At 40.6% G+C, this 15,998-nt stretch overlaps 1 protein-coding gene across 4 annotated transcripts in view; it reads left to right on the top strand.

The window, feature by feature from the left end:
• Positions 1 to 15,651, top strand: part of stau2.S (staufen double-stranded RNA binding protein 2 S homeolog) — a 125,072-nt gene extending 109,421 nt beyond the window's left edge. For all 4 annotated transcript variants that reach the window (XM_041567084.1, XM_018268598.2, XM_041567083.1 and 1 more), the window contains 2 exon segments: positions 12,778 to 12,863; positions 14,530 to 15,651. In XM_041567084.1, coding sequence (XP_041423018.1) covers positions 12,778 to 12,863; positions 14,530 to 14,623 — 180 coding nt within the window. In that variant the 3' untranslated portion in view covers positions 14,624 to 15,651.
• The last annotated feature ends 347 nt before the right edge of the window (positions 15,652 to 15,998 follow it).

Genomic DNA, 15,998 nt, shown 5'->3' with positions numbered 1-15,998 from the left:
ACTGTACCCTATCAGCTCTTAATCTTATTCCAATATTTCATTTTAAAGGACAAGGAAAGTATTTTTTTTTATCCCCCATGATTGTAAAGTCCACCCTATGAAGTACCTGGTCGCTAGGTTTTTTAGTGCAAAATCCGTTCTGTTCTCCTGTTCCGCATCCTAGTCTGTAAATGAAGCACATCGTTATCAGCGCCGACATTTTCTTTCTTCAAGATGGCGCCGGTTGTTCATATGCGCATGCGCCAAATCTATTACGCGCATCACGTGCGCGAGCGTCACAGTAAAGTAAAAAAAAAAAAAACGGATCCTAACAAGTAACAGGCAGTCCGGCAAGGCGTCACCATAGCAACCGTTTAGACGTGTTGCTATTGGTGCGCGCATACAAGTGGGAGGGCACAAGGACAAGCTTCGTGCACAGTTTGCACGTCCTCCTGCTCTGTTAGCTTGTTCACATATGAGCTCTACTGCGCATGCGCTCCCTTTGAACGCTTTCAGTGCGCAGAATCCTCTGCCTTTGTCTGTGTTGAGATCGGATGCATCATGGGATTTTTTTACACAGTACTGTGCGGTTAATTCTGTAAGCAGCCTGCAGATGTCACCAAAGGCTATACACAGAGACGATTGGAAGGCAAGGCTGACTACACAAAAGGTATGCCTATATCTGAAGCAGGATTTATGTATACACTTTCCTTGTCCTTTAAGGCCGCACACTTCTTGCAGCTTGCATTTCAGGGAGTGAATAAATCTCCATCTAGTCGAGACTTTGGGAATATCGGTAGGGTCTTTGTTAGAGTCCTCTTTTTAATCATTCTTTTTTTAATAGGAGTGTACACATCTGTCTTTATACCCAGCAGCTTTTCTGGCCCAAAACAAGTCCTTTGTGAGTTTCCACAAATGAGCTCAGCATGATCTCTGTTAGCTGCAAGATTTATGTCATCTTTTTCTGTCCTGAGAACCGTTCCTCCAGACTTTTGCATCTGGATTTAATTCTAGAGATATTAAGTGTACTAAAAATCATATTTTCGTAAAGATCTTAATAGGGGATTGTTTTAAAGAAACTGAGGAAGTTGAGATTATCGAGTCTGAAGGTAGGCAATGAAATTGTCTTTGCTGTGAAGTTTGGATAAGAGAGATCAAAAAGTTTGCAGTTGCTAGGTGGTAGAGCTACGTACCATCCATATTTTGCTGAAACTTTCTTTCAAACAGCCAGGTGTTAGTGATCCCACTTTATTGTGTAGACTTAACACATTGATAATCACAAAAAAATTATTTCCAGCTAAGGAATGTTAGTCTAACAGAATGGGAATTAGTTGTAGTCTGTTATAACCGAAGCAACATCTTTCTCAATGTATTCAGTTTCTGTCCCAATACTGCTACAATTTTTCAGCAAAAGGCAGTATTAGGCTCCTGATGTCTTGCATATATTTGCTCTCTTATATTACAGGTATAGGATCCGTTATCATCATTTATTTATATATATAGCATATATATAGCGCCGACAAGTTACACAGTGCTTTACCTTAGTTTATAACAAACGGGGAATAAATGGTGAATAACAAACAAGGGTTTACAGAGTACAATAGGATTGGAGTGGCCTACATGCAAGAGTTTACAAACTAAAGATTAGGGTACAATTGAGACATTAGAATTTTAGAAACAATTGTGTGATTTATGATACAGCAATGATTGATTCATTAAGGTACATTGAATAAGCTTCTTTAAACAAGTGGGACTTTAAGGAGCATTTGAAAGTTTGGAAAGAAGGAGAATGTCTGACAGCTCAAGGCAGAGAGTTCCAGAGAAAAGCAGAAACGCGAGAGAAGTCTTGTAGAAGAGAATGGGATGAGAGGAGAAGAGAGGCAAAGGCAGAAGCAGAGTGAAGGTTGCGTGAAGGAGAGTATTTGGAGATCAGTGATGAAATATAGGAAGGAGCTTCATTGTTAGGGCCCTTGAATGTAAGTGTGAGTAGTTTGAATTTGATTCTAGAGGAGATTGGGAGCCAGTGAAGGGACATGCATATGGGAGCAGCTGATGTTGAGCGGTGAGATAGATGAATGAGTCTAGCAGCCACATTTAAAACATATTGAAGTTGTGAAAGGCGACTTCTTGAAATACCTGCAAGGAGTAGGTTGCAATAATCAAGGCGGGAGATAATAAGAGACTAAATAAGTGTTTTGCTTGTGTCTGAACTGAGATATGGTCGTATTCTGCAATGTTGCGCAGCTGAATACAACAAGAATACGGCAAGTGTTTGAATGTGTGGTTGAAAAGATAGATGTCTAAGATTACTAGGCAGTGTGCCTGTGTGGTGCAATAAAAGGTGGTGTTGTTTACTGTGAGTGATATCTGAGGGACAAGAGAGGATCTTGGTGGAAATATAATGAGTTCTGTTTTAAAAAGATTGTTTTCAGGTGGCGCTGTGACATCCAGGAGGAGACAGCAGAGAGACAGTCTGTAACTTGAGAAAGGACAGAAGAAGAGAGGTCAGGAGTAGACAAGTAGAGTTGGGTGTCATCAGCATAAAGGTGATACTAAAGTCCAAACGACAGAATACGTTTTCCTAGTGAAGTTGTATAGAGCAAGAGAACAGCAGAGGGCCTAGAACAGAGCCTTGAGGAACTCCGACAGAGATAGGGAATGTAGTAGAAGTAAAGTTCAGAAGCTGGATCTTCGTTGATAACATATAGAGCATACCTTCTCTGGGTTCAGGGATGGGATCCCTTATCCGAAAACCTGTTATCCAGAAAGCTCCAAATTATGGGAAGGCCATCTCTTAAAGACTCAATTTTAATTAAATAATTTTTAAAAAATGATTTTCTTTTTCCTCTGAAATAACAAACCAGTACCTTGTCTTAATTTTTCCAGCTTTTTAACAGGATGCTATAGTTTTGTCTTGAACTATTTTGAGATTCTTACACATCTTACACAATGGAAAGACATTCAGGGGGGTTATTTATCATACTCCGGAAATTTCACAGAATTTTCTGAAAACCACTCCGACCAAATCCGCACGGATTTCCCCCCGTTATTTATCAATACATTTTCCCGAAAATTTCTTGTGCTGGAAAAAACTCAAAAAAAATAGATTTTTTGGATTTGTCACCGAAAGTTGTCTTTTTTTGATTTGTCGCCCCAAAACCACGGATTATTGCACGAAAACCAGTGCAGATCAGGATATCTTCGGGACATCTCCCATTGATTTCAGCATGACATCGGCAGGTCTGAGTTGAAGTACTTTTTTTATTCTGACTTTTTTTCCCCTTTAAAAGGCCAATGAGAAAAAATCAGACTTTGGGACACTCTTTCCTATTTCTTTCAGTAAATCTGTACAAAATATAATCATCCATTTTACTTGTGCCTTTTACAAATTCAAGCCCAGCACATTCTATTTACAACTCTTTGTCATATGTTGTATAAACATTCAAGGAATACATTATAATTTCATTACATAAAATAAAACTCATTTTGAGGGTAATTGCAAGGTTAATGCATGTTTAGTGTTCCCACTGCTTTTTAAAAATGAAAAACAGATTGTTTTTTTCTGCATCACATAATTACATAAACAAAATGACAGGAGGATAAAAGACAGAGCAGTTGCTTCCCTCGTAGGAAAATGTTCTGTAATTTTGGAGGAACAAATAAGTTTCCCCAAGTGTGCCGGATTTGACAAACACATTATGAGCTGGTGATATGTTCAATATAAATCCTTTCTTGGCAGCAATATACCAAATTCTGATGCTAATTTCTCCAACCAAGATTATGTAAATACCAGTTAATAATAAGGGTTATGCATGTTGCAAACATGAATACGATTACAGGTATAGGATTTATTTTCCAGAATACCATAATTGTTTCCAGTGTGGGCTCTAATCATCTCCAGGGAGGGAAACAATCTTTCAATAATATTTGCCTTTTAAACACATAAGACTACAGACATAGGGGCAAATTTACTTACCTCCTTAGATCCGCCATCATTGTCTTTGCCACACTTTGCCAGGCGTAGATTCGTCAGGACATCGCAAATTCACGAAGATCCGAAGTTCCGCACAAGTTACAGATCGTTTCCGAAGTTGCGCTATCGAAGTTACGATGAGCGGTCTGAAGTTGCGCTAGCGAAGGCTAATTTGCATACGGCGCCAAATTTGAATTTCAATGGACGTGTATGCAGCAGCGCATACAGAACACTACACAAGCGCAGGGAAACTTAATAAAAGATTATTTAGGTGTTCTAATGCCCTACACATGTGCCCACAGTATAGTTAAGGTGCCACAAATGTAGGGGGGAAGGTGGGCACCCTAAAAAAAAATTCGATCTTTTTCAGCCAGTGTTTTTTGGGACTTACAAAAAATTTAAACTATTTTGGGACTTAAAAGATTTTTCAACTTTTTTTTTTTTTTAAAACTCCTATCTACTCTATCGCCTGCTCTAACCTGGCGAAGTAAACTCTGGCGAACGAGGTCACGTTCAGAAAAAAGACCAATGTTAGTAAATTTGCGTATTTTCGCCCCCTTCGCCAGAGTGCAACTTCGCCAGCGTTAGGGTGCAAAGTTGCACTAGGCTATCATCATCGCTGGCGAATTTTCGCCAGGGTGACTGATAGTAAATTTGCAAAGTTGCGAAATGACTTCACGCTGGCGAATTTTCGCCAGCGTTAGTCACTTCGCCCTTTAGTAAATTTGCCCCATAGATGTTAGAGTAGTTATCCAGCCTACAGGCCTAGTGCTGTCATACAGGTCATAGAGCTCCTAGCTGAGTTAACATATGTATATTTTAAAGGGCACCTTTTGGCCAAAAATATTGTCCCCAACCAAAGGTGCAAGCTCTTGAGGGTAACAGTAGTAGACAGCACTAAGACAACCGCACTGGGTTTCAGTGACCATGTTGGGGCACACGCAGGCGCATAATGAGTGAATGCCAAAACTTGCCCATTATGAGCATGAAGTCAGAAGCTCATTATACACATGTACTCTGCAGGGCCGAACTAGAGTTAGGCAGAAGAGGCACGTGTCTGGCACCTCCTCTACTTCTGCACCCTAATACCTCTTCTGGCTGACTCAGCCTAGCACTGGTGCTCTGCACAACACAGCCGTTTGTACCGGGAGCTCCATCATGCTGGAAGTTACATAGTATAGTTACATAGTTTAATTGGGTTGAAAAAAGACAGTCCATCAAGTTCAACCCCTCCAAATGAAAACCCAGCATCCATACACACACCCCTCCCTACTTTTAATTAAATTCTATGTACCCATATCTATACTAACTATAGAGCTTAGTATCACAATAGCCTTTGATATTATGTCTGTCCAAAAAATCATCCAAGCCATTCTTAAAGGCATTAACTGAATCAACATCACAACATCACCCGGCAGTGCATTCCACAACCTCACTGTCCTGACTGTGAAGAACCCCCTACGTTGCTTCAAATGAAAGTTCTTTTCTTCTAGTCTAAAGGGGTGGCCTCTGGTACGGTGATCCACTTTATGGGTAAAAAGGTCCCCTGCTATTTGTCTATAATGTCCTCTAATGTACTTGTAAAGTGTAATCATGTCCCCTCGCAAGTGCCTTTTTTCCAGAGAAAACAACCCCAACCTTGACAGTCTACCCTCATAATTTAAGTCTTCCTTCCCTCTAACCAGTTTAGTTGCACATCTCTGCACTCTCTCTAGTTCATTTATATCCCTCTTAAAGGGGAAGGAAACCTAGTCGGCGCAAACCCCCCACCCCCTCCCGTTTGTTGCCCATCCTCCCCCCTGGCCTACCCGTCCCGGTGGGCAAATGCCCCTAACTTGTTACTTACCCTTCTGCGCAGGTCCAGTCCAGGGAGTTCACCGACGACATCTTCTTCCACGCGATCTTCATCCTGCTGTGAACGGCGTTTTGGCATGCGCAGCAGATCGTACCGGCGAAATGATCCTACTGCGCATGCGCCGTTCACAGCAGGATGAAGATCCTGGCAACAAACGGGAGGGGGGGTGGGGGGTTTGCGCCGACTAGGCTTCTTTCCCCTTTAAGGACTGGAGTCCAAAACTGCACTGCATACTCCAGATGAGGCCTCACCAGGGACCTATAAAGAGGCCTAATTATGTTTTCATCCCTAGTTCAGGTAGGGCCAATTTTCTTTTTTAAAAAAAAACTACTGTTGCCCACAACAGGAATGCAGAATCTACCAACATAGAGTAGGATGAAGCACTCAGTAGGCAGACTCTGCTGCAATATCTTTATTGGGTCACAACATGTTTCTGATCAGCATGGATCTTTTTTAAAGGATCACTAGTTAATGATCCATGCCAATATTGCAGCAGAGTCTGCCTACTGAGTGCTCCATGTTGGTTAATTATATGCTGGTCTGTTGTGGCCTGACTGGAAAGAGAGCACTACACGCAGGCGGAAGCGTTGGACTAAATCTTTGCATTATTTAGGAATGCAGAATTTCTGAGCCTGCACATTTGGTTGGACATAATATTTTCAGGCCAACAGGTGCCCTTTAAAGCAGGGGGTGGATTATTCCTTATAAAAGTTGTTTTAATGAGGACTGTTATACACATTCGTGACATAGCACCTAATAGAAAGGTGAATATTGCCTTATTTTACCTTATTATTGGTATTATATTAGTGGCTTTTATGCACAAAGTTTTTATTAACAAAAATCAATTAAATATCTGAGTACATATGTTTTATTACTATACTTTGGAAAATAATCTATACTTCAACTCTACTCTATACTATAATCTGTATTTGGATGTACATGGCAGGGGCCTGTATTCTCCATGAGGACCAGCTGCTGTGGGCCAGTCAATGCAATGGCAAAGCTGAATGCAGCCGTGTTTGAGCCCACAGCAAGTGTTTCCAATGAATGCAGCAGATATCTGATATACCACATGTTCTTGGCAGGATTTTATTAACATTATGTCATAAGAAGAAGTCTATAGAGTCCTTGTGAGGCCAGCTGTGTGTTGGGGGGGGGCATAATAATTCCTTGGAGGGTCCCATTGCCTCCAGCTGGGCTATCCTAGATTGGGAAATAAAACCTATATTGCTGCAGTATACATATACTGTAAGCAGCTGTGCCTCTGCTAAATCCTAATAAAACTCACCATATCCTCTACCTTGCATGTCTATTATCCATCATTACAAGACACATGGCTTTGTCAAGTTGTAATTTTTGTTACACGGTCCAGCGGAGGAATGTGAAACGTATCACCCTGAGGCTATTGTGAACTACAGCTCCCAGTGTGCTTGGCCAGGTGTGGATACTGGATGCTTGAGAACCACAACAGCTGGAAGGGTCGACTGCTCTGGATCATCTTATAGGCCAGCTGTGGGGATTCTCCAGCTCGCCAGCTATTGTTGGACGTCAAGTTCCATCACTTATAAACCAGCAACGGCCAAAATCCAGCAGGTGCTTGTTTCTATTAGTGGAATACCAGTTACCCTGCCTTCATCCTGCAGTTCTTCTTCCTTTTGATGCTTTTAAATCTGCAGAATGCTCTGATCTATCATGCTAATGCAATACATTGGCCCATTATGTAATCTTACAGGTGGCCAGGGAGAGTTTGCTAAGGCTCACTAGGAAATAATCGACATGAGCAGAGATAGCAGCTGTCCCAACTGGAAACATTGAGCTGATATTAATACATAAATATATTTATAATAAAGCAGCAGCCAAAACAAACCGTATCCTGATGGCATGAGCCTTGTGGCAGCGCTAGTATCACTGAACCCAGTAATACATAACATTTGTACAAACATCTGTTGGAAAACCTTTGGGAATGAGCTCACTAAACATTTGTAAAATGTTTGTAGAGTGACATGTTTCTTTATGTATGTGTGTAAATATGGCAAGAGAAATCCTGTATACTAATTAAGGAAAGGCACATACTTGCTCGTTCGTTTCGCCGCTCTCCCATTAACCTTTCCACTGCCTCGGAAATTTTTTTTTTGTCTTCATAGCTTTATAGTCCTCTTCGGGGGGAGACACACTGTATAAAGGTGGTCATACACGGGCCGATAAAAGCTGCCGACAGACCGTATCGGCAGCTTATTGGCCCATGTATGGGGCCCCCCACGGGCTTCCCCGATCGAGATCTGTCCGAAAGTTGGCCAGATCTCGATCGGATGGGACAAAAAATCCCGTCGGAATCGCGGCCGCATCTATTCATTGATGCGGTCCCGCAATCTGACCGCCCGTTAGGCATCGTTAGGATCCGATCGTTGGGCCCTAGGAGGGTAAATCGGAGGGAGATCCGCTCGTTTGGCGACATCAACGAGCGGATCTCTCCATGTATGGCCACCTTAACATGCACAAAAATTATACAAAATGTAATTAAGTAGGATTATCTTTTGTTGAATTTCTGACACACTTGTTCTTTTGGCATCTTGAACAGCTTTATTTTTTTTTTTCGCAGACACATTCCATCAGCATTCTTGCCAACCATGTGTTAATGGCTCCCCTGTGCTTGTAGATTGCCTTTGTGACTCAAGTTAAATTATTTGCCCCACCTCGACCTTAATGAAATGGTGAAACATAAAGCATCATTAATAACATTGCCCTGACAATATTAGCACATTTATATAAACCTGACAGCAAATGTACTTGCCATTAAACAAGCTTTTAATATGTAAGGATGCAATTGCTTATACGGGTATGGGGTCTATTATCCAGAATGCTCGGGACCTGGGGCTTTGCGGATAACACATCTTTCTGTAATTTGGATCTTCATACCTTAAAGCTACTAGAAAATCATGAAAACATTAAATAAGCCCAATGGGCTGGTTCTGCTTTCAATAAGGATTAATAATGTCTTAGTTGGGATCAAGTACAAGCTACTGTTTTATTATTACAGAGAATCATTTTTAAAATTTTAGTTTATTTGGATAAAATGGAGTCGGAGCTTTCCCCATAACGGATCCCATACCTGTACAGATATTGTAAACGGAGTATCAAAATGTTGTTCTGTAAAATAATTGTGTGTGTGCATGCCCCCCTTTGAGGAAGATTGTAGAGAATTCAGATGAGATTTATTCGCCCTCTTCTGGATCAACAAGCAAGTAGGCATCCATTTGCAGGGCATTAGTTAAGAAAGACTGCATCCTACCACAAAGCACATGTCTGTAGACTAGAGGAACCCAGAGAAATAACTAGAATGTCTCCAATTTAAATATAAAAACAGATCTCACTCCAAGATTAAACTTGAGGGGTGCTATCAAGTGATATTATTTTGAACACAGCATGTTTCTCCATGACAGTATCCCTTTCAAGCAGGGGCCCTAAACTTTTTTTCTTCTGCGTCCTTCCATGTCATTACACACGGGCAGTATTGCCCCTCCCAGACCTGGAGGTAGGACCTATAACAGCCAATCAAAATGAATCATGACCTATAAAAGAATAGGAGGATCAACGCAAGTATGAAAAAATATTCCTTGGGGGTGCCCAATAAGGGCTGTGATTGGTTATTTGGTAGCCCTATGTGGACTGGCAGACTTCAGGTGGGTTTGTTTGGAAGTACACATGGTCTTTATGCCTCCAAGTCAGAAATCCAAAAATGAGCACCTGCTTTGGGAGCAACATCAAAAGGGTTGGTAAGCAACATGTTGCTCACAAGGCACTGTTTGGGGATCACTGCTTTAAAGCAAACTGTGCCACCAGCACAAATTCATAATTCTCATTTGCTTGGGCTGGTGAAAATTGCCCCCCTTCCTAGTGTTCAGTATTGGAGGAAAACAACACAACTTAGAAGTCCAACCAGGGATCATCCCTTCGTCATATTGCGTCTTTTCAGGGAACATCCCTTTTTCAAACATCATATCCCAAGCATCTCATGTTTGAAAAATGTGTATTTCCCCAAAACGTTCAATTTTGTTGCAACAAACATGCAAGGGTGATTCCTGCTTGCACTTGCTACATTGAGCTGGTTTTTTCTCTCCAACAGAATCCCTTGGTTTTTTCTCCAACAGAATCCCTTGGTTTTAATCCTAGTATTAATCAATCATAACAAACTGAAGGACGGAATATTCCTTTTACTGACCCATTACTATCCGTTTAAGGAATTTTCATTCTTTATTTTTATTGTGCCATCCGAGCCAACACCAGCTTCTGTTCAGCATTTTAGATTCCCTCCAACTTCCTAGTTTCAAAGGGTCCATTTCAAAGGACTATACTGTATAATGTGCCAGTTTTATTGTGGCTACACCAGTTCTCTGATGATTCTGTTATTGCGGCCTGTATAATAGCTGACAGGAGGCTGAATACAGTTTTGTTGATGTGGCCAAAACTAAGGAATGGGTAGTGGATTTTTTGAAAGTTGAGAACTGATTGTCAACCAGTTTGTATTAGAGGGGTTGGTATAGATACAGAGTAGGAATATAAGTACCTGGATTTTTTTATTGAAAAGAAGCTGGATTGAGCTACAATACAGAGGTACTTTTATAGGAAGGGTATGAGTTGGCTTTTCCTCCTTAGAAGATTCGGTGGTAGCTGGTGTTATGTTTTATAGTATTCTGTGTTGGGGTAGTCGACTGAAGGCAGTTTATGCAAATAAACGTATTAAATTGATTAGGAAGGCAAGTTTTCTTTTAGAAATGAGATGGTATTAGAGAAGAAGTTGTCTTAATTAAGATGCATTTTGGAAAAATTACTTTCATCACATAAAACTATGGAATCATATTGCAGCACTTTTAGCAGTAGATTTATTTTTACCTAGATATACGACTGATTGTTATAGGAGATCTTTTTTTACCTGCAGCTGTTACTGTGTTTAACTCTTCCCCTCTTAGCGGGAAGGAGTTTGTGAGGTTTTTAGCTATTTATGATTGATTTATGTATAATAAGTGTGTTTTGTGTTATTGCATGTCTAATGAGCAACTCTGGCATAACAATTTCCTTCAGGATTAATAACATTTTTAACCAAATATCTATTTTTATCCAAATAAACTATTGGGAAAGTGCACAATGCATTGATAGAGAAGGACCAATGCATGTGTTTCAGACGATGAGCCAGTTGTTAAAACAGCATAGAGGATTGGCCATTGTATGGCCACCTTTTAAGGGTAGCTTGTATAAACACCATTAAAACTGCTTTGTCAGACTTTTAAGTGGGTAAATGAGAGAATATATTCAAGTTGTCAAACTGGAGAGGTCATTAGTCTACTCACACCAGTAGGCAAACTGGACAACACAGGTCCTGACCAGATTGTGCAGCATATTAATTGATCATCATTCATGGCCTGTAACTCTAGTGACAGCCCAAGGCTTGAAGATCTAGGTCTGCAGGTACTGGAGTCCCATGAGCTGTAGAAGCTTGGCCTTATTGTTTGGATTTCCATGTGGAAAAGTATGGCTTATAACAGGCAAAATAATGTGTGCATCAAACTCTGTGCATGTAATTGGTGCAAACTGAAATACTATACAGTTACTATAAGTAATAACATGGGATCACTAACTAAGTGCTTTATTGTAAACATTGTATTGTTTCAGTGTCTTTCAAGTGCTGTCCATTATAGGAAGGGTACCAAAACATACAGATGGCACAGAGTAAAGATAACAGGCAGTTGAGAGAATCCTGCCCATTATACCTTATATAATAGGTGAAGGGAAGCAAAAGAAATAAATTGTGGGTTTGGGTGCAGTGGGTATTCAGGAAAATCTATATTGTATTATGTACTGAACTTCAGATGCTGGCAGACGTTTATAGTGTATCATTAAGAAAAGATCATTAAATATAGAGAGCTAGGCTAAATGAGGATTAGAGTCCTAAAAAGCATTTTAAGAGATTAAACATTGAATGAAGGTGTGATGATACATGGCAAGGAATTCAAGTGGTGAGGAAATAAAGAAGTTGGAAGGCCTTAATATGAAGAAGTAATAGAAGAGGTGGTTAGCAGACCATTAGTAGGGCATAAGAGGCAGTGGAATAAAACATAAGAGGTAATGTTACAGATGTAAAGTGGGATAAAGTTGGACATTAGTGGCAGTGGATGGGAGCAGAAGCTATTGTAGAATTTAGAAGAGCAACAAGTGATGTGATTCATTATAGACTGGAGTGGTGATAGGCTTAAGAGGGCATAGCCAATATCTGACGGTTATTGTTGTTTCATACAGTAGAATGTAATCAGCAACAAAAATTCCAATTTCATACAATATTGACTGGTAGGGCTTTGCTCAGTAGAGTTTATAGTTTGACTTCCTCATTATAGTGTTCCCAGGCACTAACGAGTACTGACATGGCTCAGCTTATGCTACGCAATGTACCTATCTCGATCTCTGAGTATGGGGGAAAGCTATAACGAGAAGTTGTTAATTTTCTTTCCATTCAAGTGGAGTTCTTAGGACTACCAAATAGCCCAATATTTTAATTTACACCAAACGAACTTTGCCCTATGTGATTTATACAGTAAGAATGTTTATAGCAGTGGTCCCCAACCAGTGGCTTGTGAGCAACATGTTCCTCGCCAACCGCTTAGATGTTGCTTCCAGGAGCTTGTTTTTTAAATTATTTTCTTGAAGGCAAATTTTAGTTGTTGAAAAACATGTATACTGCCAAACAAAGCCTCCTGTAGGCTGCCAGTCCACATTGGAGCTACCAATAGCCAATCACCACATTTGGCACCCCCAAGAACTTTTTTTTGCTTTTGTTGCTCTTCAACTTTCTTTGCATTTGATTGTGGCTCATGGCTAAATAAAGGTTGGTCCTTCATACCAAAATGCTACATGCTTCTAAAGCAACTAAATGGCCAGTTTTCATGTAAATCATTCTAATATTTCCTCTCTTTCTCTCCAGGCAGCTTTAAGTGCCTTGAAACAATTTTCAGAACAAGGACTTGATTCAGTGGAAGGTTCTCTTATGGCTGAAAATGGACCATTTGAGTAAGTCGATTTGTTTCCATTTTATGTGGGAATCTTATATAGACAGTTGGTTAGATCTGACGTTTAAGCCTCTGAATGTAGCATGTGCATAATTTAATGGACGCATAAGTAAAGGAAAGAGATATAATCTGGAAAACTGTTGTATTTCTTTAAAAGGACGTCATCTACGCATATGGCACAAGGGACTGAAAGCATAGTACTCTGTATTAGGGGAATAAAGCATTCCAGATAAAATATCCTACACCTGTAGTAACCAGAAACTCAAAGCATCCATACACAGGCCAGCTATGTAGGCTATCCAACTGATCATAGAGAAAAAGAAGAGAGATTGATCAATGTACATTCCCTGGTCCCCTGTCATATAAGTAATCTATGCAGATGCATGTATTTACAAAGACTGGGGTTTTTAGTTACAAAATTATGATCATAAAATTGATAAGCCACCATACCACGTCAAGGTAAAATCCATATGGCGGTCCCTAACTATTTACCTCTGGTCATAATATCAAATGCTAAAGCCTCCCGGCATAAGAGCATTACCTGAAATAAAGGTCTCCCGACCTCGGCATTGGTTTCAATCATATGGCTTAGTCCTCCCCCGCCATTAACTTTCAAAGGAGAGAGGTAACCTAGACCCCAGCATTGGTTCCATGATATTAATCCTTCTCCGCTTGTGGCTTTTAAGAGAGAGAGAAACTGCCCAGACCAACTCCCATTTCTAAAGGCATGGGGCCACCATTTAAAGGGAGGGGTGTGGGGCGCTACAACCACAAAGAAGCCAACGGATCAACCCACAGACAAAACAGACTGATAGGGTATGAGGGACCATACACCATATTGCTGCAGGTAGTGAAAAGGAGTTCTTCACTTCTTCATCTGCTGATGCAGACTACACTGGCAGATATGGTGCATTGGCCAGTTAGATTTTTAAATCTGCCCAGGCGCTGAGCCACAATATATAAACCGTATTGATTGGAATTTGCAGGCCGACATAGGAAATCGTATGAAACCTCCATTACCTGCAGGCTCATGAACTATATGCTTTCTCTGCACTAAAGTAGGCACCTTCCATTTCCCAATCAAGACCTTACACAAGAACCAGAAATTACATTGGGCTCCAAAATATTTTTGCACTAGGCCTTCAGATATGTTCCACTTTGCCGCCAGCCAATAGATTGGATCCGTCAGCGAGTGGGACATCTCTAGTTTCATAGCAAGCCAATTTGCAACGATTATGAAGAAACCTTTCATATGCCAAGGTGTAATTAATGTCCACATCTGCCGTTTCCTTCTAATGGGCCGCTGGTTTGTTTTTAGAGTAAATGATCACATGAATTCACAAACATCCCATTTTCATCTCCTCGTTTTAAAGAAGTGAGCTGCATAGGATGTAGCCATTCGGTGGGCAAATTACCCTGAAACCGAAAACTGACAAGTTAAGAGCTTGAGTAGATAGGCTTGCTATTTTATAAACAGCAATTCCATCAGAGTGGTCTCCCCATGATCTCACCATCATGCTATCTGAAGATAAATATTGTTGTTTCACTTCAAAATGTCACCCTTTAAGTTGACCTTTAACTCTTCCATGCCATCAGCTAATAAACAATGTCTGGAGATGTGCAACCCTGGTCCCTAAAGCATCTTGTTCATATATTCATCTTTTCAGACAAGCCAAGCTTCGCGGAGAGAAGGCAGACAATAAGCAGGCTAACTCAGGCACCGCTGCTCAGGACTGCAAGGATTCAAAGGCTGTCATCTAGGAGCTTCTCAGCATCTATGGCCGCCACTGCATCCTTCTAAACCTGTCAACACGCAATAGGGTGTACGTGTGCAAGGAAACAAATCACTTCTACCATTAAACAGGTCTTATGTGAAGTCAACACTATCCTAAAGCAAGAGATAATTCATGGTACTGTTTATACAAAGAGGGGAAGATATTAGCTGTAAACACTTCCCTCAGAATTTGACACCACATTTTAATTTTAATTGCCTAGAGGCAGCAGAAATCTGACCTCCATAGGGCTTCACGTTAGAATGTATTAGACCCCACACTAAGGAGAGCTAAACGCAACATTAACCAATGAAACTCTTACAACCGGAATGAGATAACAACACCTCTGTTAGAGTTTATTTGTGTGTGTGTGTTCTATTTTACAGGCTTTCATTTGTTTGTTTTAGTAAACGCTTCGATATTTTAAGACTTTACCAATAACAGTGCTTAGTGCTTGTGAGTTGTAGTTGTTGTCTTCATATATAGTCACAGCTTACTGTTCATGAAGCAAAGTGCAAGTCTTTATTCGGAAAAAAAACGCATACATGGCATTTAGATCAAATTCCAGACTAACGATTAAATTCATTACCAACATTTACTTTACCCTTGGGGCGTCCGTGGTAGAGTGGAGATCTCCGACGCCCAAGGTTTCCAAGCCTGAGCTGATGTATGTAGCAACAGTGTACCCCAAGCTAAGCTGTTTAGATTCCAGCCACGCCATTTATCTTGTCTGAAGAAAGACCTTTTATTTTTATTTTTTTTTCCCTGACCTCCACGCTTTGAGTGTGAAGCACATTTACACCCATTGTGTTGTACTGACTCACAGTTACATCAACTGAGTGTTTTTAATACCTGCATATTGTGCTGCGACATCAGCTGACCAGAAGAAGAGAAGTATGTACTAGTGACAAGAGACCGTGTTCTATTGTAAAAGGATTTGTGGCTGAACTCTGTACTATCATGTCTGGAAGCAGTGTATGGCCAAATGCAGTAAAACCACATCAGTTCATGTGTAAACCGCAGTCGAGTTTTTCTTTACTTCCCTTCAGTAAACATAATATAGAAATATAAATCTCTTCTCACACCTGGCGCTTATTGGGGAATTGTGATCAGGATCCCCTCTGTTGGGGTTTTTTTTTGTTGTCCTGTTTGTCAGCTGCACAAGCCCCTTTCAGATTTAGCATGAACATAGCCCTGGTAATGAGGCGAAACTGAAGATAGAGCTGAGTAATGCCTTTTTAATAAATCATGTCAGTTTTAAGATTGCAAGCAGCATATTTTAGGGCAGAGACACATGCTCAGATTTGGGGAGATTAGTCGCCCAGCGACAAATCTCCTTATCTTCGGGGCAACTAATTTCCCCC

The sequence above is a fragment of the Xenopus laevis genome, chromosome 6S, assembly GCF_017654675.1.
Source record: "Xenopus laevis strain J_2021 chromosome 6S, Xenopus_laevis_v10.1, whole genome shotgun sequence".
NCBI lineage: Eukaryota > Metazoa > Chordata > Amphibia > Anura > Pipidae > Xenopus > Xenopus laevis.
This window is presented reverse-complemented; position numbering and strand designations above follow the sequence as displayed.